Source organism: Salvelinus alpinus, chromosome 10, assembly GCF_045679555.1.
Source record: "Salvelinus alpinus chromosome 10, SLU_Salpinus.1, whole genome shotgun sequence".
Taxonomy (NCBI): domain Eukaryota; kingdom Metazoa; phylum Chordata; class Actinopteri; order Salmoniformes; family Salmonidae; genus Salvelinus; species Salvelinus alpinus.
The window spans coordinates 31,636,797-31,663,963 of record NC_092095.1 but is presented as its reverse complement, the minus strand read 5'-3'; the positions used below and the strand labels follow the sequence as shown (position 1 = coordinate 31,663,963).

At 45.6% G+C, this 27,167-nt stretch overlaps 1 protein-coding gene across 3 annotated transcripts in view; it reads left to right on the top strand.

Moving 5' to 3' along the window:
* LOC139531901 (transcriptional activator GLI3-like) overlaps positions 1 to 26,452 on the top strand; it is a 133,760-nt gene extending 107,308 nt beyond the window's left edge. For all 3 annotated transcript variants that reach the window (XM_071328845.1, XM_071328846.1, XM_071328844.1), the window contains exons 9-15: positions 984 to 1,097; positions 6,833 to 6,973; positions 16,446 to 16,595; positions 18,468 to 18,632; positions 18,983 to 19,267; positions 21,218 to 21,611; positions 22,213 to 26,452. In XM_071328845.1, coding sequence (XP_071184946.1) covers positions 984 to 1,097; positions 6,833 to 6,973; positions 16,446 to 16,595; positions 18,468 to 18,632; positions 18,983 to 19,267; positions 21,218 to 21,611; positions 22,213 to 24,668 — 3,705 coding nt within the window. In that variant the 3' untranslated portion in view covers positions 24,669 to 26,452. The remainder of the gene's footprint in view (positions 1 to 983; positions 1,098 to 6,832; positions 6,974 to 16,445; positions 16,596 to 18,467; positions 18,633 to 18,982; positions 19,268 to 21,217; positions 21,612 to 22,212) is intronic.
* The last annotated feature ends 715 nt before the right edge of the window (positions 26,453 to 27,167 follow it).

Here is a 27,167-nt window from a genome sequence, read left to right as displayed (position 1 = left end):
CCACTCCGCGCTCTGGCCTCATGGGAGTGGGGGTCCGCTGGATGTGTTGTTTTGGACTGGGAACGTCGTTCCGGAACGTTCTGTTTCACGTGAGAAACAATAAGGGCCTTGTTAGCATAGGATCCCATCACTGACACCATTAATCACACAGGAGGAATACAAGGATTAAAATTGGAATATTGACATGGATGGATGGATCCCACAGTGTTTCCCTTTACCTCTCTCCATTCCTAATGTATGTGGGGGCTTGCATTTCAAGCAAATATTCAATTATTCCTCTTTATTTATACCTTCCAATTTTGGGGGGATTTTTTCAACATGGCATCTGGTACGTTCTTCACCCTCTGAGGTTCCTAGTTGTGTTAGAGAACTATATAAATGATCTTCTGAAACCATTCCACCGTTCTGTCCAACCCTGGGGAAACAACCAGCATCATATATTACCTTGCATTTCATATAATACCAATTTCATTTGTTCTATTTCTTCAAATGCAATTACACTGTATCTATTAGCAGGATCTCAGTGACTCTAGTGTCAAGATGTCTGACTGTTAAATGGAAATGACATTCCATATTCCTGGGGTAAACATTCTAACTAAGAAGTCTAATTACACAGACACGAGCCAAGGAATCTTCCAGGCCAGTTCAGCTTTCCTTTTCCTTTTTTATTTCTGGCTCGCCTGCCTTGTAACAGGGAACTTCCCTTTGGCTCTCAGGGCCAGTCCGGCCAGAGTCAGGTCATCCAAAGGTGAAGCCGGGTAGACAACCCCTGTATAAAATCTTTGGCTTATTAAATTGCCTCGAATTTAATAGTCAACAAGCTGCGTTATGCTCCCTTTTATTAGGATGAACTAGATCCCTTGAATAGTATCAAACAGAATGTAATCATACAATTGAATGTAAATGTTAATTTATGCTCGTCATTTATGGTCATTCGATCATGAAGGATGTTGAAGTGAAGGTATTGTGGTTGTTTCCTACAGACCAAACCCACTAGTGAGTCAGCGGTGAGCAGCACTGGGGACCCCATGCACCACAAACGCTCCAAGATCAAACCGGACGAGGAGCTACTCAGCCCAGGGGCCGTATGTTGCCAGGTGAATTGAACTGCTCCACCATTTATCATGTAGTCCAATGAACAGATACTCTTATCCAGTATTAGAAAAAGGGGTGTGCTTACGGTATTATATGCTAGAAGACGAGATGAAGATAATGAACAGAATTGATGGTTTACTGCGCCGGCAGCCGTAGAATAGGATCTGGTGCTTGTACTGTTCAATTCTGTTCACACAACGCATAAACGGGCGTGCACACATACACACACACTCAGTCATTCACTCAGACGGAGAGCTTTGGGGCCAATTATGTGACGTACTGTAAAACTATTTATTTATTTGCCTGTTTCATTCGGCTGCTTGTTCGGGCTACCGCCTCAGAAGCGATAAGCCACATTGATCTTGGCGACACCAGAAGGAAATTGATTTCCTTTTAATCAGATGCTTAAGTGAATGGAAAAAAATGAAAGAGAAATTAGACTGCATGTTTTCTAAAGGGCTCTCTGTGTGCTTGTGTCTGGAATGAGGCCTCTAAAGTGACTCTCTGCTGGTACAATAGAAGCAAGCCTGTAGACTCAGAGATCCACATTCGGTGAATGAAACTATTTTCTCTGTTCTCTCTCACACACTCTCTGTTTCTCTCCATCTCTCTCTGCCTTCCCCTGCCATTGCAGGTCGGTACTAGCAGTAGAGCGAGGTGTTTTTTACGAACCATAACTTTGCCAGAGAGAAACCTTGTACACCCTAGGCTCCCGTGTTACAGTCTCCAGTACTCTCCAGGCTGCCCAGTCATGTAATGTTAACGGTGACAGTGAAATATGTCTTGACTAATGGAGCAACCTTGAGCAGGAAGTTAGGGTTAGATTCCTGAAATACTCGGCTCAGACCTGTCGAAGCTCAACTCCCAACACAGAGCAGAGCTTTCAGTGCTACATTTCCGCTCCCAGACTCACGTTTTACTCCCTGTGTGCTGAACAAGTCCAGATTCACACGATTACACCTGTGGAAACGTGTAACAGAATCAGCGTGGTTGGTTAGGGGAGGGTAGAGTAGCGGGAGAGAATGTTTTGGTTGTGATATGACTGTGGACTTGACTCAAGAGTGTTGTAAGGAGGTCTGTGAATAGCATGTGTAACCACAGTCTTTTACTTAAACATATATATATTTTCAGCCCAATAAGTTCCGAGCTGACATGGTCTTACTTACTGTATACAATATTTAAATTTTGGCTGTTCTCTGCGCTCTAACTCTTCTCTAGTGTCTCAATGGTTAACCTCTTGGACAACCAGGTACATTTTGTAAAAAAACACTTGTTCTCACCTGACAAAAGTGAGGTGGCAGGTTAAAAAATGAATACGTTGCCTGTCAGTGACGTGTCTTTTGATTTAGATTTATTAGGATCCCCATTAGCCGACACCAAAGTCGACAGCTAGTCTTACTGGCGTCCGACATGTAACGAAAAATACATTACAGACAAAAGATTTGACAATTTACATACATTTAAAAACATGAACATGTAGTGTGTGTACATCTATCAGTTACACATACATGTCAGTACATACACACAACAAGTGGGTCACACACTTTATTTGTTTTTTTGAAACCAGGTTTGCTGTTCACTTGCGCTATATACGATGGAAGGGAGTTCCATGCACCCATGGCTCTGTATAATACTGTACCTTTCCATGAATTTGTTCTGTACCTGGGGACTGAGAAAAGACCCCTGGTGGCATGTCTGGTGGGGTAAATGTGTGTGTCAGTGCTGTGTGTAAGTTTACTATGCAAAACAGTTTACTATGCAAAACAATTTGGAATTTCCAACACATACAAAGAAGTGATTCAGTCAGTCTTTCCTCAAATCTCAGCCAAGATAGACTGGCATGCATAGCATTAATATCAGCCCTCTGATTACAATGAAGAGCAAGATGTGACGCTCTGTTCTGAGCCAGCTGCATCTTAACTAGGTCTTTCTTTGCAGCACTTGACCATTTGACTGGACAATAATCAAGATAAGATAAAACTAGAGCCTGCAGGACTTGCTTTGTGGACTGTGGTGTCAAAAAAGCAGAGCATCTCTTTATTACGGATGGACTTCTGCCCATCTTTACAACGATTTAATCCACACCATTCATTACCAGATTCAGCTGAGGTCTAGAATTTAGGGAATGATTTGTACCAAATACATGCTCTTAGTTTTAGAGATGTTCAGGACCAGTTTATTTCTGACTATCTATTCCAAAGCTGACTGCAACTATTTTTCGTTCAGTGACTTCATCAGCTGTGGTTGCTGATGCATATATGGTTGAATCATCATCATACATGGACACACATGCTGTGTTTAATGCAGATGGCAAGTCATAGGTAAAAATAGAAAAGAGCAGAGGGCCTAGAGAGCTGCCCTGCGGTACACCACACTTTACATATTTGACATTAGAGAGGCTTCTATTAAAGAAAACCGTCTGAGTTCTATTAGATAGATAGCTCTGAATCTTCAATATGGCAGAAGTTGAAAAGCCATAACACATACGTTCTCTCAATAACAGGTTATGGTCAATAATATCAAAGGCTGCACTGAAATCTAACAGTGCAGCTCCAACAATCTTCTTATTATCAATTTCTTTCAACCAATCATCAGTCATTTGTGTCAGTGCAGTACATGTTGAGTGCCCTTCTCTAAAAAAAAGTCTGAAAGTCAAGTTGTTAATTTGTTTACAGAGAAATAGCATTGTATTTGGTCAAACATCATTTTCCGAAACTGTTTTCTAAGAGCTAGAAAATTAGAACCAGTAAAGGACGCTTTACCACTCTTGGGTATTGGAATGACTTTGGCTTCCCTCCAGGTCTGAGTACAAAGACTTTCCTCTAGACTCAGATTAAATATATAACAGATAGGAGTGGCTATAGAGTCAGCTAACATCCTTAGTTGCTTTCCATCTAAGTTGTCAATGCCAGGTTTGTCATTATTGATTGATTTCAATAATTTCCTCACCTCTCCCAAACGTACTTTACAAAATTCAAACGTACAATGCTATTTCTTCATTATTTGTTTTTTATGCATGAGTATGATGGCTCACTGTTCGTTGTTTCCTGTCTAAGTCTTCCCACTTTGCCATTGAAGTAATCATTAAAATAATTGACATCAAATGGTTTTGTGATGAATGATTCGATGAAAGATGGATTTGAATGAGCCTTTCTGCCCATAATTTCATTTAAAGTACTCCAAAGTTTTTCTCTATCATTCTTTATATCATTGATCTTGGCTTCATAATAAAGTTTCTCCTTCTTTTTGTTGAGTTTAGTCACATCATTTCTCAATTTGCAGTACGTCAGTCAGTCAGATGTGCAGCCAGATTTATTAGCCACTCCTTTTCCCCAATCTCTTTCAACCATACAGTTTTTAATTTCCTCATCAATCCATGGAGCCTTAACAGTTCTAACAGTCAGTTTCTTAACAGCTGCATGTTTATCAATAATTGGAAGAAGTAATTTAATAAATTCCTCAAGTACAGAGTCTGGATGCTCTTTGTTAATCACAACCAATCAACAAATATTTGTGACATCATCCACAGAAGAGTCACAGCAAAATATTTTGCATAATCTCTTATACACTATTTTAGGCCCTGTTTTTGGAACTTTGGCTTTCCTGGACAAAGCCACTATATTGTGATCACTGCAACCAATGGGTACGGATACAGGTTTAGAACAAAGTTCTACAGTATTAGTAAAAATGTGATCAATACATGTGGATGATCTTGTTCCTGTGTTTGTAGACACACTGGTAGGTTGATTAATAATCTGAACCAGATTACAGGCACTGGCTACAGTGAGAAGCTTCCTCTTAAGCGGATAGCTTGATGAAACCAGTCAATATTCAGGTCCTCAAGAAATTAGATCTCTCTGTTTACATCGCATACACTATCAAGCATTTCACACATATTATTTAGACACTGACTGTTAGCACTTGATGGCCTATAGCAACACCACAAAATAAAAAGCTTTAGATGTGCAAGGTGAACCTGCAATCACAACACTTCAATAACACTTGGCATAAGATCTTCTCTAAGCATTACAGGGATATGGCTCTGAATATATACAGCAACTCCTCCACCATAAGCATTATTCTATAGATGGTATATCCTTGTATTGCTACTGCTGTATCTTCAAATAAATGATCTAAGTGAGTATCAGAAATGGCTAATATATGAATGTTATCTGATGTTACCAAGTTATTGATTTCATGAACCTTATTTCTAGGCTACATATAATATGGGCTATTTTCAGCCCTTTACTGGGTATCTTATCAGAGATAGACATAATATGGAAAAGAGCAAACCAAGCAAGAGAAAAGTATAAACATTCAGTAGTCCATTAATCAGTTGGTGTTTGTAAGTGTGTGTGTGTGCTGTTGGGTTGAAGCTACAAACCCATAGGCTTGGCACTCTCATCCCTTCCAGGCTTTTGGGAGGGAGGGTGGACAATGAGCCTGTCTCTGGCAGCGTTCATGGCTGGGATAAGTTATTTCCTCTTCTTGCACACAGCTTCAGGATTGTCCTCGTTGAGGAAGATGTATATTCCTCTCAAGTTCTTGGCTCTTTCCAGAACAGCTACCTTGTCCTTGAACCTCAAGAACTTGACCACTATCGGAATGGACCTGTTATCTGGTCCGGTGGTGGGTTTTCCAGTCCTGTGGCCGCGTTCCACCTATATCATCCCGTGGTGTCATGTGGAGATTCTGCATTTCCATCCACAACAATGTTGTTCCGCCTTGATTGTCCCTTGAGATAATGTGATTTCTCCGTCTTTGTGAACACGGATTCCCATACAGAACGGATGTCCTCTCTTAATGACTTACAGATGACTTTCACCTTGCCGTTCTCCTGTTTAAACTCATCAAGCTGACCCTGGGAGGACTTTGTTCAGGTCCTGGACCTCTCTGGTCAGGTCATCCATTATTTTATTAGTTGACTCCACCAGAATTTAGACACAACACACAACAGCTATTTTATTGTTGTTGTAACAACTGTTTGTAGAACTCTTTTTGTTAGTTTAAAAGATCCATCACCTGTGATAGAGAGACACCACTGTCCTCAACGGTACTCCCGCCGGGTTTGGTCTTTGTCATAGTAGCAACATAGGTTACGCCGTTACTCCTCGCAGTTCCAGACAGGGCGGGTCACAGGGAAGATTGAAAACAACAAACAACAAACATCAGGGATCTAGACAGCCACAAGGCCGGGACAATCCCCGTTCCCAGCCACAATGGCTAAACGCATCACGGGCTGCGTTCTAAACCTCAAGAAAACCCCACTAGCTTGATAGGCAGCTAGCTAGCAGCTAGGCTAGACCTGGCCCTCGTCAGCAGGATCACTGGACAGATAGTGGCGGTCCCAGCAACTGATGCCAACCGTGTCGCGGTAGCTAGCTAGGAACCAAACTTTTTCAATAAACTTTAAAAACATTTTTTTCCTCATTTTATTCAACTGTTACCGTGCACCTGCAAAAAAGATAGCTCAGATGTGCGAGTGCCTTTGGAATTTTAAAACTTTCCAAAACAACATACTTTCCAAAACAACAAACAGAGCTCTCCCTTGTTCCACGTTCAACAAGAAGTGACGCGAGTGAGGAAATCTGTCCTCGCTGTAACACGGTCAGTGTTGGGTCACTACTGTAATACTGTCAGTGTTGGGTCTTTGTATCACGGTCAGTGTTGGGTCACTACTGTAAAACAGTCCGTTTTGGGTCCTCTTTTGTAACTCTGTTGTGTTTCTGTACTGTAGGACCATCCTGATGGGATGACTCTTGTGAAGGAGGAAGGGGACAAGGACGACAGCAAGCAGGAGCCAGAGGTGGTGTACGAGACCAACTGCCACTGGGAGAGCTGCCACCGGGAGTTTGACACCCAGGAGCAGCTAGTACATGTGAGTACCTGGTCATTCAGTATTGAAGCCTTCAATTCCAGGAGGCAGAATCAATAGGAGACTACGGCGTCTGGTTTTGCGATACTACCTCTGTCAATTTCAAGTTCAAAACGTAATGACACATTTAGAATGCAGATACTGTGCAAATAATAGAGCAGTAAGTAGGACACCGGGTGTAGAAGTCCATTTTAGGAGCCCCCTCCTCCAAGTCAACTGGTCCTATAGTTCTCCTGGACTTCTGTCCCCAGTCATAACACCCTCGCCACACTCTGGTCCAGCAGCCTCCCCCTGTATGTCACCATGTTCAGTGTTCAGTGCAGAGTGTTCTGCAGCCTACAGGCGTTGAGTAATGCCCTTGCCGGATTCCAGATTGGTTTCGGGGACGATGGTTAATGGGCTCAAAGGCTGCCGAGCACGTCTCTGTTGTGCTACGACACTAACTGATTTGGCCGGCACTGACTAGACTAAATCCTGCACAACCAGGCCGTGAGCCTCCACTGTTCTGTACTGTCTACAAGTCTGTACTGTATTGACTGTAATATACTCCCCCCATCTGTCATACAGCTCCTCACACTGCCCAGGAGAGGGATGACTCTCATCCTGTAGAGCCTGAGGGCCTATTCTTAACCCAACTATTAATGATATTGCTGATGCCGTTGGTGTTGGTCTGGTCTCCCCTGTGACTGGCTGTGTGCTACTTACCACTAGGCCCACTGAGAGGGGAGATTTGACTTCACTCTCAGTGTTTGATACATGAGAGCTGGAGCTGAGGGGCTGATGGTGAGAAGGAAGCCACCGTGGTGTCCCTTTTAACTACATGTATCTTCAAGCGCACACACACACACACACACACACACACACACACACACACACACACACACACACACACACACACACACACACACACACACACACACACACACACACACACACACACACACACACACACACACACACACACACACCAACCACCCCCATCAGCACACATCTGATAGATAGATCCCCAGCTCTCCACGGCTGTCTATCCCGGCGTCTGACATTGCAATCCGCGGCCGCGGCGGTAACCCCTATCTATAATTGATATCCTCAGCGCGGAATGGGCTGCCTCCTGCGTTTGAAGGGCTCTGCTCAAAGGTTGAGGATCTTGACAAGTTCTTGCCCCTGTTTCCGGGGGGCAGGGCGATTTGGGCCGGGGTGAGGGGGGTGCATCATACTGGGTAAGAGCTTGTTCACTCTCCTTTTAGTCCCACCAGGTGAACATCTGTTTTACCCTAACAATGTCCACTCTCCACACACTAACTACCCTAACCTCACGTAGGTTTCACTGCTGTGCATCTGAGAAGAGATATTGCTCCATGTCAGGAAATAATCAACACGTCCTCATTGTCTTTTCCCCTTGCAAGTTCACTCAGAATAGTTTTTTTCTCTCCGTCATTGTATTTTATTTCTCATTTTATATGCCCATGCAGATAGGGTTAGCCGGGACATGCTAATGAAACTATTTGCCTAGCGAACCCCTCCCCTCAAATTCAGCGAGCGGGGGAGAAAACCCTCTTATCTCCAACCCTCCCCCTCCTCACCCCCAACCCCTTCAGTAATAGGATAAGTATAGTATTTGGACCACAGTGTCTCTCCTCTAACGCTGGGGGGGGGGGGTTCCATACAGCCAAACAATGGGATATCCCTTCCCCCTTTATTTAAGCTCGTCTTATAGAATGGTTATGGAAAAAAATAATAGAATATGCTTCCAGCCTGGCTTTGGTTGGTAGTGTGAGGTAAAGTTAACAACATAGTTTTCAGTTCTGATACATTTGGAATTGTTTGATGGTTTTCTATCGATTGTTCTTTGTCAATAGTCTGACATTAGTGAGGTAAAAACTCTCAATTAAACGGCTATTTGAAACAAGTGAGGTAAGTTGTACACTTCAAAACGACTATTTGAAGTGTTAAAAAAGTGACGGTAACGTAGATGAAGATGAATTGGAATTCAAATCTGCCTGTACACCACCCTCATTGCTTTCCACCTTGTTCAAAAGCGGCTCCTGTCGCGCTCCTGATGCACATTTTTAACACTCTACAAATGCACTCGTGCCAGGACACGCTGTGCCCGTTCCTTTATCATCCGCGTTTAAGCGCTCTCGGTGCCGCCGATAAGATAAACATCGCATCTACGCAATTTAGCTCACTTATCTGGCATACCCAGTCAGCAAAAGCGAGGCGGGTGTCAATTTTCAGTTGCTGTATTTATTTAATTTCTTTCTCCCTCTCTATCACTTATTTCAACTCTGCCTCTCAACATCAACCTCCCTTCCCCCACTTCACCCTCCTCAAACTCCAATACCTTTTTTAGCATCACTCTCCCTCTCGTTTTCTCTCCTTTTCCTCTGTACCCTCCGAGGGAGCACTTTTAAAGATAAGCGGTTGGTGCTGGATTCTTTAACATCTCTATCTGAGATGTTTGGGGGGTTTTGAACTGGGGTGGCTTTGGAGAGATGTTGAAGAGTCTAAGTGGGCGGGTGGGGGGGTCAGAAAGGGTCTCAAATGGGGTGACCCTGAGCTAGGGTGTGTGTGTACCTGCATGTTGAAAGTAGCGGTAAACTTCTACTCCCCCCCCCCACCTTGATACTGTGCTATTCTGGGTCATCTCCCTAGGTGGCGTTGTAATGTCCTTGTTCTTAGATGGAGATGGCATGATGTTAGCATTAGCTCCCCCCGTATACAACCATGCTATAAGGCGGTGGTTGCAGCCTGCGTGCCTCCCCGGTGTTGAGGGGAGATAAAGTTGGGCTCAGTCAGAATGCGGCCCCCTCTCCGCCTGCTGGCGCAGCCCTTTAATTGGTAAAATGCAGATTCTTTTTTGATCAGGAGAAGGATTAGGCACCTTATCTGTCTGGAGTATCTTACTCCAAGATGAAAAGGCTGTGCTGAATTACACATGCCAGTTCTAACCCCCCCCCCCCCTCCTCCACTCCCTCACTCTCTCCCTCCCTCCTTCCCTCCATATCTCTCCCTCCCTTGCCTCTTTTTCCCAATTTTTTCTTTCTTTGCACAAAGCACTTCAGCAATTGACATCACAAAAGAGCATATGATTTATTAGGCTCTGTTTGATAAAGCTAAACGGTGTTGCGGGTCCCACAGCTTAGTGAAATTGCCTTGTAAACAGGCCCTATTTTCATGCACGCATGCATTCTAATGTATGTCCCAGAAAGGGTTTGATAAGGATGCACTGTAGACGGATTTTGAAGTGGTTGGGGAAAATGGAGGAAAGTGGCTAAGTATTGATGGGATTCTGTGTATCTGGTGTGTTTATGTGTATGCATGTGTAGCTATAATACATGCACAGCAAATTCTCCAGGGTTAAATCAACACAGAGTGTTAAGTTTAACACTGAAAGTGTGGACCCGTATAGACATTGGAACAGTGTTAAATTAGCACTGTCCTTAGTATAATGCCTTATTTGCATATTTCCCATGGTGCCTTGCCTTTCAAGTGAATTGTAGAGATACCACCTATTACTGCATTTCTTAGTGACAGAGACATGTTTGTTGCATTCATCCATTTTCAGTCCTTTGGAATTCACCAAGATCCTAAGCGCGTATGTTAACATTAAAATGTAATTCTTTAACACAATACAATATGTATTTTATAAGGCCTTATTTTGAGGGCCTAGATTTACCCTAATACAGTGGCCTAAAATGCATGGTTTACAGGCGACAGCAGGCCTGCAAGTCACATTACACTGGCTTGCAAAGTGACCTGTAAATCCTATTGGAATCTAGTGATGTTACGTTTGATACTGGAGCTCTGAGGCATGCGTCGAAATCGCTAAGCGGCTAACTTCGAAGCAGTGTGCCGATGCGCGTATCACTTTATCAGAAGTGCGTCATCAATGACGTCCGAAGCTTTGTTTGATCAAGTGCTTTTTCCAAAATGCGAGATCCCACTGATTTCGATGTGGTTCCGGTGCTTTCTTCGATTAAGCTGCTTTCAAACACCAACCTCTACTGGATACCATACTTATAAATATAGTTAGGATTTTGTACGCGTTGTTCCACCTGACCGGTACCTTAGCATGTAGCATAGGGAACTACGGAACATTCAGGGACAGATATGAGGTCGAATCCCGTTGAAGTCACACTATTTCAAAAATTATTTTATGTGAAACCACACTTTTCTGCACTGTTGTCCAAATCATTTGTTTTATTTAGTATAGTATAAGCTTCTGTCTTAAGCATCCTAAATAGTGCCAGATTCCGTTTTTGAAAAATAGTCAACTTGAAGGCAAAAAAGGGAAGCATGAAGTAAGATGTGAACCTGCTAATCCAACTGATTGTAGGCTATTAAAGCCAACGACTTACCGCTGCGCCATGGTGTTTTGATAAAATCAGTGAAGGAAAAAAGAAATCTGATAATCACACGTTGCTATTTATTGCTGACCAGCAGATGTCACTAATTGTGAACAGATAAGGAAGCTCTGAGTAATGAACTTATTTTCGACAACATTGGCTGGAAAGCCTCAATGCTTCAGGAAGCCTCGTTTCCCCCATCAATATTGGAAATCAGCCAGAGAGGGGATAGCCAACCTTTGTAATTTGTCATTTGTAGCTACAGCCTGCATTCAGAATGACTCCCAGGGTTGGGACGGCTATGATATAAGACTACCTAAAGCAATTGGAACAACCATTTCAGTAACGGGTGCAATAAATCCAAATAACATATTAGTTTAGAAAAGGTATGTCATTTATTTTTGAGTAGCAAAATATGAATTAACCAATCAATGTACAAAGCATAGATATTGAAACAAACAGTTCTAAAAATCAACATAGAATAGAGCATGCTGGGAAATATGATAATGGTGGGCATGTTTTTGGTTCAACGCTGTTATTAACACCAACACTGGGGTTATTTTACACCAATGAGGGTTAATTTAACACTTACAGTGTTAATTGTTCTGTTACACTGAAAAATCAACACTAGGTAACGCTAGCCAATTTGCTCTGTGGGTGTAAATCCATGAAATTATCTGGAGTGAGTGAAAATAATAAATAATACAATTTCCTTTGAGTATATTTTGTACCTGTCCTATGCAAATTATGCATATCAAATTGTGTGTGTGTGTGTTTGTATATCAATGTGTTATATCAGTGTGTTATACACTAACATTGATACGTCACTCTCTACCTGTAAGCGTATGTGTACTGTGTGTGTGTGTGTGTGTGTGTGTGCGTGCATTGGGTACGTGCGCATGTGTGTGTGCACTCTGTGCTCATCCTAGCCCGCGCCTGTGTCTCCCTCTGCCCCTCTTACTCCTGAATCCATCTCAGTGGCCGATAACCTGCCAGGGTGAAGATGAATAACCCGCTTGTGTGCTGCCGCCACCGCAGCTATCAGCACCAGTTTGTCCATTACGCAGGGTCCAACACGTCCTGTCTGTCCATCCGCTCAGCATTGAGATTATTGATTCAATACAAATTGCCATTAGATCATGACCATTAGGGTCGTCTGCGGCCCGGGCCCCTCTCTGTCAGCGCCGGGCCCCATGCATCACAACCGTCAACGGCCCCTGGTCATTTGTACAGGCTGGCGGGAGGGGTTGGGGGGGGGGGGGGGGGAACAGGGGAGCGAGTGCCAACAGCGCAACCACACTGAGGTGCTCCCATCCCTCCCATTGCTCTCAGCTAGGGGATATGGAACGGCGCGCGACGCAGACTGATCGCTTGCCACAGGGATTCCCTCACAGAGACGGAGGGGAAAGGGAGGGAAGGAGCGAGGAGCGGTTTTGTGACAGGAGGAGGAAAGATCAATCTAAGGGAAACGAATGTCCACGGCTCTCAATCTCCACCCCCCCCCCCCCCAATCGTTTTCTCTCTGTGATTATAATTTTTTTGTCACTCCAAAAATGTAAACGTGTCAGGTTGAAATGAATGGAGGACCCTTGTTGATACATAAAGTCAATTGGAGCCGCAACTTAACGATTGCATTGTGTAACGTATTGATGTAGTTGGACTCTGAGAGCAGAACAGGGCAGGAAAGTGCACGTGGCTGGTGAAGAGATGGCAGTTTTAGCGCACTTGTTCTGTCCTCATATTGGCTGTGTAGGACACCCCTGGCTCCCACTACAAAAGGGGTTAGTTAAGTGCAATTGTTCTGAGTCTCGAGGGTCCATGGGGGCCTTTCTCTTGAAGTAAGGTCCGACTTCATAGGGTTCTGTCTGTTTAGGGGTACGTCCCTTCCTTTGATGGGAACAAAGGTCTGTGACGGTGCCCTGGTCAGGACCCCACAGGCTTGAGTGTTGGGTCACAGACTGGACAGGGGGAGGGGCTGCTGGCTGGGGACAATGCTACCTTTGTCTGGGGACTGTTATGCCTGGAGGTGCACAGTGTCACTCTAGCAGTTCATCCTCACACACACACACACACACACACACACACACACACACACACACACACACACACACACACACACACACACACACACACACACACACACACACACACACACACACACACACACACACACACACACACACACACACACACACACACACACTGCCCTGACTTCTTGGAAGTGTCTTTATAAGTATGTGGGTTCTTCAGCAGTACAGTAGTTGAAGAGGCAGGACACTACAGACACAGGCTGCCTTTGTGTCATAAAGTGGAATGGGAGGATGAACTCCCCTCCCTCTGCACCTCTTTACCTCTAACACTCACTCGACTGACTCCCCCTTCTTTCTCTTATTCTTGTCTTCTGCTGTTCCCCTCCCGTTGTTTGGTTGCTCAAATGTGTTACAAGAAAACACAAAGATACTCTAACAATGACTTGTTTCTCCCAGACGTTTAAGACCTCTCAAAGTCAAGTCTCTATTTATCCCCCTGTTTCTTTCCCATCCCCCTAAGGCAGAGGCCTCTCTCCCCGTCTCTGCTCAGGAATGTAATAAGACAGGTTCCTTTTGGTCAGGATATTGTGTCTGTCTCCCTTGGTTTAAATTGCTCTCGGAAAGGCCCTTCAGAGGCCACCACACTACACTGTTGTCTTTGTGAGAGGGCCAGATGTTGACTTCATCCCCGGAGGATTCCATGTCTGTGTGCCTTTTTTTTCTTCTTCTCTTTGTCTTTACTCTCTTATCCCCCTTTAACCGTCCACTTACCCCTTTTTACTGGTCAGTGTGTAAGACAGAGAGAGAGAGACAGAGAGAGAGGGTGGGAGGGAGGGAAAGAGGAGGCGAGAGAGAGAGGAGGTGAGAGAGAGAGAAACCAGGGCTGTGTCGTGCTCACGAGATATAATGCTTTGCTGGAGATGTAAAGCTCTGGCATTTGAGACACTTTGAGTGAACTTTAGATTTTCTCCCCCCCCCCAAACCTCAGATTGGAAGTTGCCACGGCAGCACAACTGTCAGCACTTGTCACGGAGGGGCAGGAGCCCCCATGTGATGGGAAGTGACAGGGTTTTATTTGAAAAGCCTGTTCAGATCGGACACTGAGACTCACGAGTCTCCCCTTTATTCCTCAGAGTACAAATTTGAACGGAAGAAAAAGGAATGGAGAGGGAGAATATGAAACAATGGGAGGAGATAGAAAGTTAGAGAGAGAGAGAGAAAATGATTGGGGAAACAATGATGGATGATAACACGGAAAAGAAAGCTAAGAAAATATATGATGAGGAAGGAACTTCAGTAGGGATTTACTGGACTTGGCACAAAGTAAATATTAAGTCTCTGTCAACTGTGGGATTTGGTCCTTATTTTGAATGTTCCTTACCCATTAAATACGTGGTTTCCCCGCTCTGTCATGTGCATACATACATAATGTGTGCAACAGAAAGAGTTCCCTTTCTCCAACTGCCGTTATTTGCTTCCTACTGCTTCTTTCTCTGTAACACTCAGAGGATGTGAGTTGAGCAGTCGTATATCCCGCTCATCGCTCGTGGACTCCTGAGCGCTCCGGCGCTCGAAGTCCTTTCCAACTGCTGCGCTTAAACTGCCGCTTCAAATGTGCTCCATTCATTAAAATCACAATCTAACCAACGTTTGGTTTTGAAGTATTGAAACAAAACCATATGATTTGAATGAAAAGTATTTTAATAAACATGAAAAGGTGAATGTAAGAAGCGCTCATCATTTCAAATAGGCTACATGTCATATTAACCAGCATATAAACACTCTAAATAGGTCAGGAGCCAGACAGGGAGACTAAGAAGAACAGAAATGAATTATTTGGGCTATATTATTTCAATTATTTCAAGGCTATAGCCTACAAAGAAATACATTGTGACGCATTTTCAAGTGCAATACACTAGGCTTGTAGGGATTCAGGGACATTAAGCACTAAGCATTTAAAAAAACATTTTGTTGTATTAATTCATCACAGTCTATAAATTGTCCATCATAGGCTGTGACTTACTTAGAATTAATTACAAATTAAACAAAAAATGCCTTATTAGGCAGTCTACCGTGTCTTTGAATTCATTTTTAGAAACACGAGTTTGGCCAGTCTGTGGCTTCAGGATCATGCGATGGTGCCTGGAGAGCAGGCCAGCAGTGGAGGATATCCTCTCCTCACTTGCAGAGCCACTGAGGATGCTAAACACCCTTTTGGCCACTCTTGCCAGGCTGGACAGGGATTCAGAGTTAAAAAATATATATATATATATGTAGGCCGAAAGGTTTTTAGGCAAAATAACCCAATCAAAATGGAAAGCTCCTTGAAAATTGGAATATGCCAGGCCTATTGGGCCAAAATCAATTATGGCCTATTGTATAGATAATATAACATAAATGAAGGACACTTTTAAGAGATGTGAATTTTAGTTTATAAATACTTTGCTACGATGACACACTTAGTTATCTACCCACCTCATTCCTTTATTTTAGCATGTGCACATAGTAAGTACACCATCATGCTTTTGGGATTCCTGTCTTTTCAGATTCCACAATGACCCTCTCTTGCTCTTGGTCCTCATCTTTGAAAGTCACCTTGATTTTGCACCTATGTTTTTTATCCGTTTTGTTTTCTGAAAAGATTTAGCGAACTCCATGACAGTAGCTAAAGCAAGGGGCTATAACAACACACAAGTAGACGTGAGTGCTACTGGAGCGAAATTGGACAATGCGAGAAGGCCGATGCTCCAGTCAAATTAGGCACGCTCTGCTCCATGCTCTGCTCCAGTCAAATTAGGCACGCTCTGCTCCATGCTCTGCTCCAGCTCCGCTCCGCTCACATACTCTGGTAACACTGCACCTATTCTGGGTCCCTTGGCCCCCTTGTGGTGCTCGCCAGTCACTACACGCCTGGTTAAAGCAGCTTTTCTACAGACAAAATACTGTTGACTCCTACCGGTCTTGATCCATAATGAATTATTAAATCACATTGAGTCATAACGAATCAATTGCATCAGGATGAATATATTGAATCATAACAAATCACATTGAATCCAGATTTACTTGTGATTGACCTCGGCTTGTTTCCTCTCTCAGCACATCAACAACGACCACATCCACGGGGAGAAGAAGGAGTTTGTGTGTCACTGGGATGAATGTTCTCGGGAACAGAAGCCCTTTAAGGCCCAGTACATGCTGGTGGTCCACATGAGGAGACACACCGGGGAGAAACCACACAGATGCACCGTGAGGACGCTCCCACAACACTCTCACAATGTTTATTTTACATCATGGGCTTAGATATGGGAATACATAAAGAGTTAGCTGTTGTTAGATGGTTGTGGGTATGTGAGGATGGTGCATCCTTACATTTAATAAACAATCTGTCACACTTCTACCTTCGTCAGTTATATACAGTGGGGAGAACAAGTATTTGATACACTGCCGATTTTGCAGGTTTTCCTACTTACAAAGCATGTAGAGGTCTGTAATTTTTATCATAGGTACACTTCAACTGTGAGAGACGGAATCTAAAACAAAAATCCAGAAAATCACATTGTATTATTTGTAAGTAATTAATTTGCATTTTATTGCATGACATAAGTATTTGATCACCTACCAACCAGTAAGAATTCCGGCTCTCACAGACCTGTTAGTTTTTCTTTGAGAAGCCCTCCTGTTCTCCACTCATTACCTGTATTAACTGCACCTGTTTGAACTCGTTACCTGTATAAAAGACACCTGTCCACACACTCAATCAAACAGACTCCAACCTTTCCACAATGGCCAAGACCAGAGAGCTGTGTAAGGACATCAGGGATAAAATTGTAGACCTGCACAAGGCTGGGATGGGCTACAGGACAATAGAAACAGCTTGGTGAAAAGGCAACAACTGTTGGCGCAATTATTAAAAAATGACGGTCAATCACCCTCGGCCTGGGGCTCCATGCAAGATCTCACCTCGTGGGGCATCAATGATCATGAGGATTGTGAGGGATCAGCCCAGAACTACACGGCAGGACCTGGTCAATGACCTGAAGAGAGCTGGGACCACAGTCTCAAAGAAAACCATTAGTAACACACTACGCCATCATGGATTCAAATCCTGCAGCGCACACAAGGTCCCCCTGCTCAAGCCAGCGCATGTCCAGGCCCGTCTGAAGTTTGCCAATGACCATCTGGATGATCCAGAGGAGGAATGGGAGAAGGTCATGTGGTCTGATGAGACAAAAATAGAGCTTTTTGGTCTAAACTCCACTCGCCGTGTTTGGAGGAAGAAGAAGGATGAGTACAACCCCAAGAACACACTCCCAACCGTGAAGCATGGAGGTGGAAACATCATTATTTGGGGATGCTTTTCTGCAAAGGGGACAGGACAACTGCACCGTATTGAGGGGAGGATGGATGGGGCCATGTATCGCGAGATCTTGGCCAACAACCTCCTTCCCTCAGTAAGAGCATTGAAGATGGGTCGTGGCTGGGTCTTCCAGCATGACAACGACCCGAAACACACAGCCAGGGCAACTAAGGAGTGGCTCCGTAAGAAGCATCTCAAGGTCCTGGAGTGGCCTAGCCAGTCTCCAGACCTGAACCCAATAGAAAATCTTTGGAGGGAGCTGAAAGTCCGTATTGCCCAGCGACAGCCCCGAAACCTGAAGGATCTGGAGAAGGTCTGTATGGAAAAGTGGGCCAAAATCCCTGCTGCAGTGTGTGCAAACCTGGTCAAGAACTACAGGAAACGTATGTTCTCTGTAATTGCAAACAAAGGTTTCTGTACCAAATATTAAGTTCTGCTTTTCTGATGTATCAAATACTTATGTCATGCAATAAAATGCAAATTAATTACTTAAAAATCATACAATGTGATTTTCTGGATTTTTGTTTTAGATTCTGTCTCTCACAGTTGAAGTGTACCTATGATAAAAATTACAGACTACATGCTTTGTAAGTAGGAAAACCTGCAAAATCGGCAGTGTATCAAATACTTGTTCTCCCCACTGTATATATTGTTGAGGTTAACTGGTCTCGGCCAGGATGAAGCATTAGAGCTGTGTTTGATGAGTGTGTGGGTTCCGACTCCCCCTCGCTCTCTTTTCTCATTCTTCTTCTTCTTCGCAGTTTGAGGGATGTCCCAAGGCCTACTCTCGCCTGGAGAACCTGAAGACCCATTTGCGCTCCCACACTGGAGAGAAGCCGTACGTCTGTGAACACGAGGGCTGCAACAAGGCCTTCTCCAACGCCTCCGACAGAGCCAAGCACCAGAACCGCACACACTCCAACGAGGTGCACACACACACACACACACACACACACACACACACACACACACACACACACACACACACACACACACACACACACACACACACACACACACACACACACACACACACACACACACACACACACACACACACACACACACAGCTCAGCAACAAGTCATCTCCGTACGCCACTGACTGTATATGTGTGTACGGTTCATTGCTGGAGGCCTTTAGAAACAGAAGCATCCTGTCACTGGCCCCATCTGTTCTCCTCTCTCCTTCCAGAACATAGAATTAAATAGAACAGTATACTAACATAATATTCTATACTAATAATATAATGCAATATAATGTATCTCTATGTTCCAGAAACCCTACGTGTGTAAGATCCCTGGCTGCACCAAACGCTACACGGACCCCAGCTCCCTACGCAAGCACGTAAAGACCGTGCACGGGCCAGAGGCGCACGTGACCAAGAAGCAGCGCAGTGACGCCTTCCCACGTCCCCCGCCGCAGTCCCGAGAGGGGGGCAACGGACAGGGCCGGTCGCCGGGGCAACTAGGGGGGTACGCAGACCAAAGGGAGTACAACCACGCTACCTCGAAACAGGACGAATGTCTGCAGGTCAAGTCCATCAAGACGGAGAAGCCTATGGTGAGCCCCTCTCTGAGGGCACACAGTAACATACACTGAATGATGGGATAACCCAAGAAATATAATTACTGCTGCTGGTTCACCCATCACGGAATGGTAAATTGGATGGGGATTGCCCGTTCTAGTAATTATATTTCTATGGGGATAGCAGCCCATCTATCTGAAATGTCACCTTAATAGTTTCTAACAATGCTCTACTGAGTGGACAAAACATTAAGAACACCTGCTCAAGTGAAAGCTATGATCCTTTAATGTTGTTAAATCCACTTCGATCAGTGTAGATAAAGGGGAGGAGAGAGGTTAAAGAAAGATTTTTAAGCCTTTACACAATTGAGACATGGATTGTGTCTGTGTGCCATTCAGAGGGTGAATGGGCAAGAAGTAGTAGATGCCAGGCGCACTGGTTTGTGTCAAATGACATCCAGCCAACTTGACACAAATGTGGGAAGCATTGGAGTCAACATGGGCCAGCATCCCTGTGGAACGCTTTCGACACCTTGTAGAATCCAGGAAGAGTAGCTCCTGCTTTTACAACAGCTAATGGGGATCCTAATAAAATACCAAATGCCCTGACGAATTGAGGCTGTTCTGAGGGCAAAAAGGGGGGGGGGGTGCAACTAAATGGTGTTCCTAATGTTTGGTATACTCAGTATATATTCACTTTAACTCTAACCATGTACTATACCATGATGCTCACTTAAACCGAACATGATTACTGAGACGTCAGCCAGGGACGTGTACAGCACATGGGTTTTACGTGTGATCTAACCTCTTACGAATAACACTATAACAAATGAATGTTTTCTTTTGTCCAATGCGCCGTGCTTTGCTCTTCCCTTTCTCTCTCTCTCTCTCTTTCTCTATGGACAGTGGGTAATCAGGTGAGATAGGTGTCCCTTCATGTTGCCATATTGCATTTGTAAAAACCCTCGTGTCTCATTCACCTTGTTAACATCCTTTCAGTAGCCATTTCATCCAAAATGAGTCTGTTTACCTTTTATCCTCCTCCCTTGTGGCATCATCTTTTAGCTCGTTAGACATCTTTACAAAACTGTCCACGGTCACTGCCGTTACGTTTTTTTCTCTTTTACACACTTCACATTGCAATGAGAAATTGTCTTAATTCTCATCAAAACGTTTTCTTATTTTGGAGAGTAATGTTTTCCCAAAGTGAAATACCTTGGGGCAGAACTAAGTGCATTTCCAACATTGTTTATGTGTATTAAAAGTATGCCCAACACTGCCGAGGGCTCTATTGTGCAGCCGAATGCATTTGGTGGAATCCGGACCATTCAAACTACAGGAAAGGAAAGTCTTGCTTTGCAGTTTTGCACCGTGCCAAAAAGTGAATATTTTTCTCTTCACTGATCTCCATTTTGGGTAAATCAGAGTAAACAACCCAATTAGGCCTTAGTCAGTCTGAAAAGAAGCCTTTGTCCACCCCCACCCCCTTGTCTGAAAATAGTCTATATCCCACTACCTTCACGGGAGTGTTTGTTATAGAGTTTGGACCGGTCCATTGGACGACACACAGGGGAGGCGTTACTCACGCTTCCGTGATTCACTTGACGTTGTTTACAAAACAGAAGACATTGGACAAACCAATGGACAAACCGAGCTCGGAGAGAGTAAAGTTTGTCTGTGTTCATGTCTACTGCTGTAATGACAGTTAAATGCAAACCAGGTCTGTAGATATAAAGGTGGTAGTTCATGCCCAGACTCAATGAATTAATATGACCAATCACAATCAGAAATGCCATTGTGTTGTTGTTTACTCCTGTGGAAAGCATGTCCCGGGCAGCTGCATCACATGGTGTCATCGTGTGTTTTAATCATATTTCGCAGACCTTTGAGAAAATGAACGTGTCCTCAATGTGTCACGTGTACTTGGTAATAATCTATTCTACTTCTTCTCATCTTTTACTTGATCCTCCCTGTGCCCCCACACAGACGTCTCAGCCAAGCCCTGGCGGTCAGTCTACATGCAGCAGTGACCAGTCCCCCATCAGCGCCTATCCCAGCCATGGAGTCCAGCTTGCTGTGAGGGGAGGGGTGGTGGGACTGGGCGAGGGGCCGGGAGAGGAAGACGAGGAGCTGGAGGAGGAGGAGGGTTTGGAGGAGTTGGAGGGGGGCCGTGACGCCCCCATCATGGACTCCACGGTGTCGACAGCCACGGCGGCTACGTTGGCACTGCAGGCGAGGAGGAACGTGGGCCGGCCCATGAGATGGATGGAGCACATGAAGATGGAGAGGCTGAAGCAGGTGAATGGAGGAGGGGGAGCCCTTATGCCCAGGGTGGGCCCCCTGTCCCCCACACCGCCACCCAAGGGACCTGCCGTGCTGGGTAAGGATCCACCATGCTCATATCCACCACCCCTGTCTTGGTCCTCTGAGGCCATGCTTATGTTACACAAAGAATAATAGTGTTTCATTACAGAGACTTAGGCTGAGAAGTGTGTTTTACACACTGGACTCCATGGACATTCAATATCAGTGTTAAACGTCCCTGAACACTGTAAAGGCCAATAGATATGTAAAATAACATTGACACTAGTATTGGGTTGTGAAAAGAACTCCAAATGTCTCAGCAGATCGCGGTTTGATTACCTGGAATTTCCCTCCCTGCAAATCGGACTTGAATTCACAGGCTTAACAAATGTTTCGCTGGAAATCAGAATCAAACCCATATCATATCACATCATATATCACATCAGTGATTAGAGCATGTAATAGAATTTCATGGTCAAACTGTGTTTGTGAGAAGGTTGCATCTGTCTGAGGGATCTCTCCTCACTTATATTGTGTTCATCTTTCTCCCTCTCCACCCTCTCTCTCTTTCTCCCCCTCTTTCTCTGTTTCCCCTTCCACCGCCCCTCCTTTTCCCTTCCACCCTCTTTCTGTCTCTTTCTCTCTCTCTTTTCCTCTCTCCCCCTGTCCTCCCTCAGGTTCATGCCTGGGCAGGTTATCCCAGCCCCAGCCTCCTCCTCGTCCCGAGCTGGGTAGCACAGAGCTGACGGTGCTCAGCCTGCTCCGCGGCATCGAGCACGGTGACCGGCGGGACAGCAGTGGCAGCGCCACCAGCTCGGCCTACCTGAGCAGCAGCCGGCGCTCCTCGGGCATCTCACCGTGCTTCTCGTCACGGCGCTCCAGCCAGGCGTCCCAGAGCGAGGCGGCCAACACCCCTGGTCACCACCGCCGCCACCACAACCTTAGCTCCACCGACTCCTATGACCCCATCTCCACCGACGCCTCGCGCCGTTCCAGCGAGGCCAGCCAGTGCGGGGGAGGAGGTGGAGTGTTTGTGGGTGGAGGGTGGGCGGGCGTCGGGGGAGGCTCCAAGGGTATGCTCAACCTCACGCCGGCGCAGCACTACCACCTGAAGGCCAAGTACGCTGCTGCCACGGGCGGCCCACCCCCCACGCCGCTGCCCAACATGGAGCGCATGAGCCTGAAGACCCGCATGGCCATGATGGGCGATGGCCAAGACGGATGTGGAGGCAACCACGCGCTGCCCCCACTGGTCAGGCCGCGCCGCTGCAGCGACGGCAGCACCACCAATGGGTACGGGGGCCACGGCGGGTACCGGGACTACCGGCGTAGGGGCTATTACCCCGGCGAGGGCCCGGGGAACGGCCCGGACCGGAGGGCTAGCGACCCCGTGCGGACCCAGCCTCAGCAAACCCACCCGGAGTTCCTCGGGCTGCCCCAGGTCCAGCGCTTCAGCAGCCTCAACAACATCCACCCACTTCCCCCTCTATCAGGCCTCCAGCACCCCACGGCAGAGGGCCGCAGCTTCAGCCTGCAGAACTACACACGCTCAGAGGGGAATCTCCAGAGAGGGGGCCTGCTTTCCTCTCCCTGCCCCCCCAGCATCATGGAGCATGCGGCCCTGGAGGCCCTGGCTATGGAGGAGGAGGGAGCCCTGCTGCTGGGGGATGAGGACATGCTGCCTGACGACCTGGTGCAGTACCTCCGTTCTCAGGACCTCCGCTCACAGGACCAGGCAGACTCCTACAACAACCACCTGGAGAACCATGTGGCTGGGGACAACGGCCATCTCCCTGGAGGGGAGTTACAGGACCAGGGCCCAGGGCTGAACCAGTGCATCCACAGTCTCCAGCAGCACCACCAACAGCAGCAGGGACTGGAGAGAGAGGGCCCCAGTAAAGACGGCATGCCCATTCAGTGGAACGAGGTGAGCTCAGGGAGTGCTGAGAGGTCCCCCCAGAGGCAGCCCCAGGTCCAGGCCCAGCAGAGGTGTGGCCGATGGGCCGCCACAGAGCAGCACCAAGGTCTGGGTGCCGGTTCATCATTCGGGAGGTTTGGGAACATGGTGGTGCAGCAGCAACAACAGACAGTTACTACCAGAGACTTCCAGAACCGCTGTGCCCAGCCAGGCCAGCCCCAACCCCTATGCAGAGTCAATGGCGGGGTGAAGCTAGAGGCGACCACCCACTCCTGCATGGAGATGAGAGGGAACGGCCACAACCCCACACACACTTTCGGCCGGCCTGACTTCTCCCAGATCTCTGTGGGGCCTCTGCCCCAGGGCTACAGCCAGCAGCAGTACCAGACCCAGAACCATGGAACCTCCAGGCAGATTGGAGACAACCTGCTCCTCAGCCGGGCCTCCGTGGACAGCCTCACCAGCCTCTCACAGGCCCCAGCGCTCCACCACCACCCCCAGGCCCCCGCCCCTCGCCTGCAGCAGGCCAACAGCAGCTATAGGCACCCCGCCAGACCACAGCAGTACCTGAATGGCCAACAGAGCACCACCAATGGTAGCCATGTCAACCTTACCCAGCAGAACCTCACCCAGCAGCAGCAGAGTCTGAGGAACCAAGCCAGTCACTGCTCCCTGGCCCACCAGGTGTCCGGGCTGAAGCTGGAGGCTGCCGACCAGGGCTACCTGGACCAGAGCTTCAGCGACCAGGCTGTGTGCTTTGACCCGCTGGGGACCAAGACCTCGTCTTTCTCTCCAATGGAGGAGGAGTGTCTGCTGGAGACCATGAACGAGCAGGTGGGGCTAGGCGGGGACTCCTCGGTCGCGGCCTCCCTCCTCTCCCCGGTGGCTGACCAGGTGACAAGCACGGTGGACAGCCGCGCGGGCGGGTCGGTCAACGTGCTAGACAACGTGTTGCCGCTGGATTTCGGAGCCATGATAGAGGACGTGGGGATGGGCTACGACCAGCGTAGTCTGGTGTCGGGGGTGATCAGCCCCTCCATCTTCCAGGGCGTGTCCCGGAACTCGTCCCGCCTCACCACGCCCCGGGTCTCCGCCACCTTCCACAGCACCGCGGGCATGATGCCCTCCAACCTCAGTAACATGGCCATCGGGGACATGAGCTCCCTGCTCACCACCCTCGCCGAGGAGAGCAAGTTCCTAGCCATCATGCAGTAACTCTCCCTCCTTCCTTTGCTCCATCCCTCCCTCTCGTTGGTGAAAGGAAGTAGAGGAAAATACTGACGCATGTAAAGAACAGAGGGGAAAAGGCGGCGACGCTTAAGACAAAGTGACAGATTACGAGTTTATTATACTTACATAGTGCTCCCCAAAACAAATTTGTTGCCAATCAGATTTATTTTGTAAAAGTGTCATCCCCTCTCTTCTGAGACAGGACATGTGACAAAAAGTATATATAGATATATTCCTTTTCTGGAATGAAGGCTATTTTTGGAAGCCCTTCCCTTTGTATTACGATGGTGAGCAAGTGAGGCCTCTGACGGCCTCTCTGGTCTCGTCCCTTTGAAACAGTATTGCGTGTATCGTCGCATTTTTTTTTTTTTTTTTTGCTGTACACTGTTGGTATAAATGCATGTTGTATTCAAGGTCAAACATAAACACTGTCTTTATAAGTACGTAGACTAGCACGTGCCAAGTATCTAATCCTATTGGATGTGCCATTTACCATTATGGTACAACGGATGCCCATGGCGTTATCCTTCTATAATGACTTGCTTTTTAAAATGATATTTACACCTTTGCTATCGTCATTTTGTTAGTATGTTACTTTTGCGAATATGTAAATGTCAGTGTTTCTCAGTGCTTCTACCAAGTCTTACCAATTGATGGTGTGTGTTTGACAGAGTATTACAAATAATATGGTATTGAGCCCACGTTTAAAAGGACCAGCCTTCAAAGTCTTAGAATTCACACAAGCGTCATAAGTAGCTCTTTAATTCATACTCCAATTGCTTGATTTTACAATGTCCGTAATGGTACTCACAGGTGTATATAACAATGTGTTTTTTTGTATATTTTCTTTGTGAGAATCAGATTCTCGCTGTCAGATCCAACAGATCCATTAATTCTAAGTGTAGCATATGATTCACAGACCGAAAGGGTAGCATTTGTATGTTTTCTGTTAGCTTTTTTATCCACCATTGTATTTTACCATTTTAGAAATCTGATGTCTATTAGACATTCAAATAGTGGATAATCCATATTCTATTCTCCAAAGTAGTACAGCACCGTATGTCCTGCTACTATGGAGTGCAGTGACTCTTTCAACAGTGTTAGTATCACCTTGCAGTCTCAGATGACAGTGTGTACAGTATATTAAATTGTTTCCTTATTCTTCAGTGGCAAAGCAATGAGGTACAGAATCGTTTTGGTGTTTTTTGGTACTTTTTGTCTTTTTTAGCTGTGCATCAATGGTGTTTTGTTTTGAAAGAGGTAAGAATTCATTCCCTTGTCAAAGGAGACCAGAGGGAATGGCCATGAGGTATGTGCCTTAAAATCTGCCTGTCGGAAAAGAAAAAGATCACTGCCAATCTTCCATTGTTAATTATGAAAAAAATACACATGTTAAGTGTTTTGTGAGACCTGTAAAATTTACATAAACATTTATATTAAAAAAAATGATTATCAAAAAGGTCAAGATGTGTAAAATGCATCTTTAGTTTTTTTTGTTTTCGCATTTTCTTGCCTTTTTGTGTTTTTATACCTGTAAATACATTATTCTTTCTGTAGGTTTAGCTCAGATATGAGGATGAGGCACGAGGGGCCAATAAAGAAATTACTCTTAAAGCAGGGATTCCCAGACCCTGCTTCTAGTCCAGGCAGATTTGGCTCTGAATGGTGCACGTAGTGCCCAGCACTGCCCGTCTGCCAGAAGAGCCACTTTGCTATTTTATAACTGACCACAAATGTTTGTATGGTTTTAATAAAAAAAGGAAATTATATTTAAAGTCTCCTGTCTTGCATGTGTGCTGGTTTGGATACGATATAAAACACACTCAGATGGATAAGGGGCCAATCTTTCATAGGTTACATGGGTTTGTTGGACTAAGGTCATCAACCCACCATAACACATAAGTAAATGGGATAGAATGAACCATTCATCGACTGCGAACGTCACTGCCATTTCTGCATGAGACAAACCACATTACTAACAATTACTACATTACTAAGAATTCACTGCCCTTGAAATGGGATTAAATCACTAAACAATTTATGTATAAACCTCCGGTTCAGAGCTTCTGTACTCTCAAATCAAATGTGGTGCCAACATATTGGGTTAATGTCTAGCGCAAAATACTTATCTAAGAGGATAAAGTACACACACCAAAGGGAAATGCAACTTGCTAGGCCACTGGTCGAACTCACTGACTGTATCAAACTACTTAATTCAATGTGTAAGAATTGAGGGTAAGAAGCACATTCTGTGCTTTTGTTGCCCCCTTCTGATCAGGAGTAAGAATTGCATTTAAATGACAAATTCCCTGAATTGCATAAAGGAATGCATTTACCTTTGGGTTTGTCCAAAAACATTCATATCTTCTTAATTGGCTTTTTATTGTATACATAAGCAAATGTGCAAATACAGTGACACGGGGTAGTCTTGGTAGAAAATCCCCAATCTTCTGTGATGCACTGAGATTATTTTATTTTGACCAA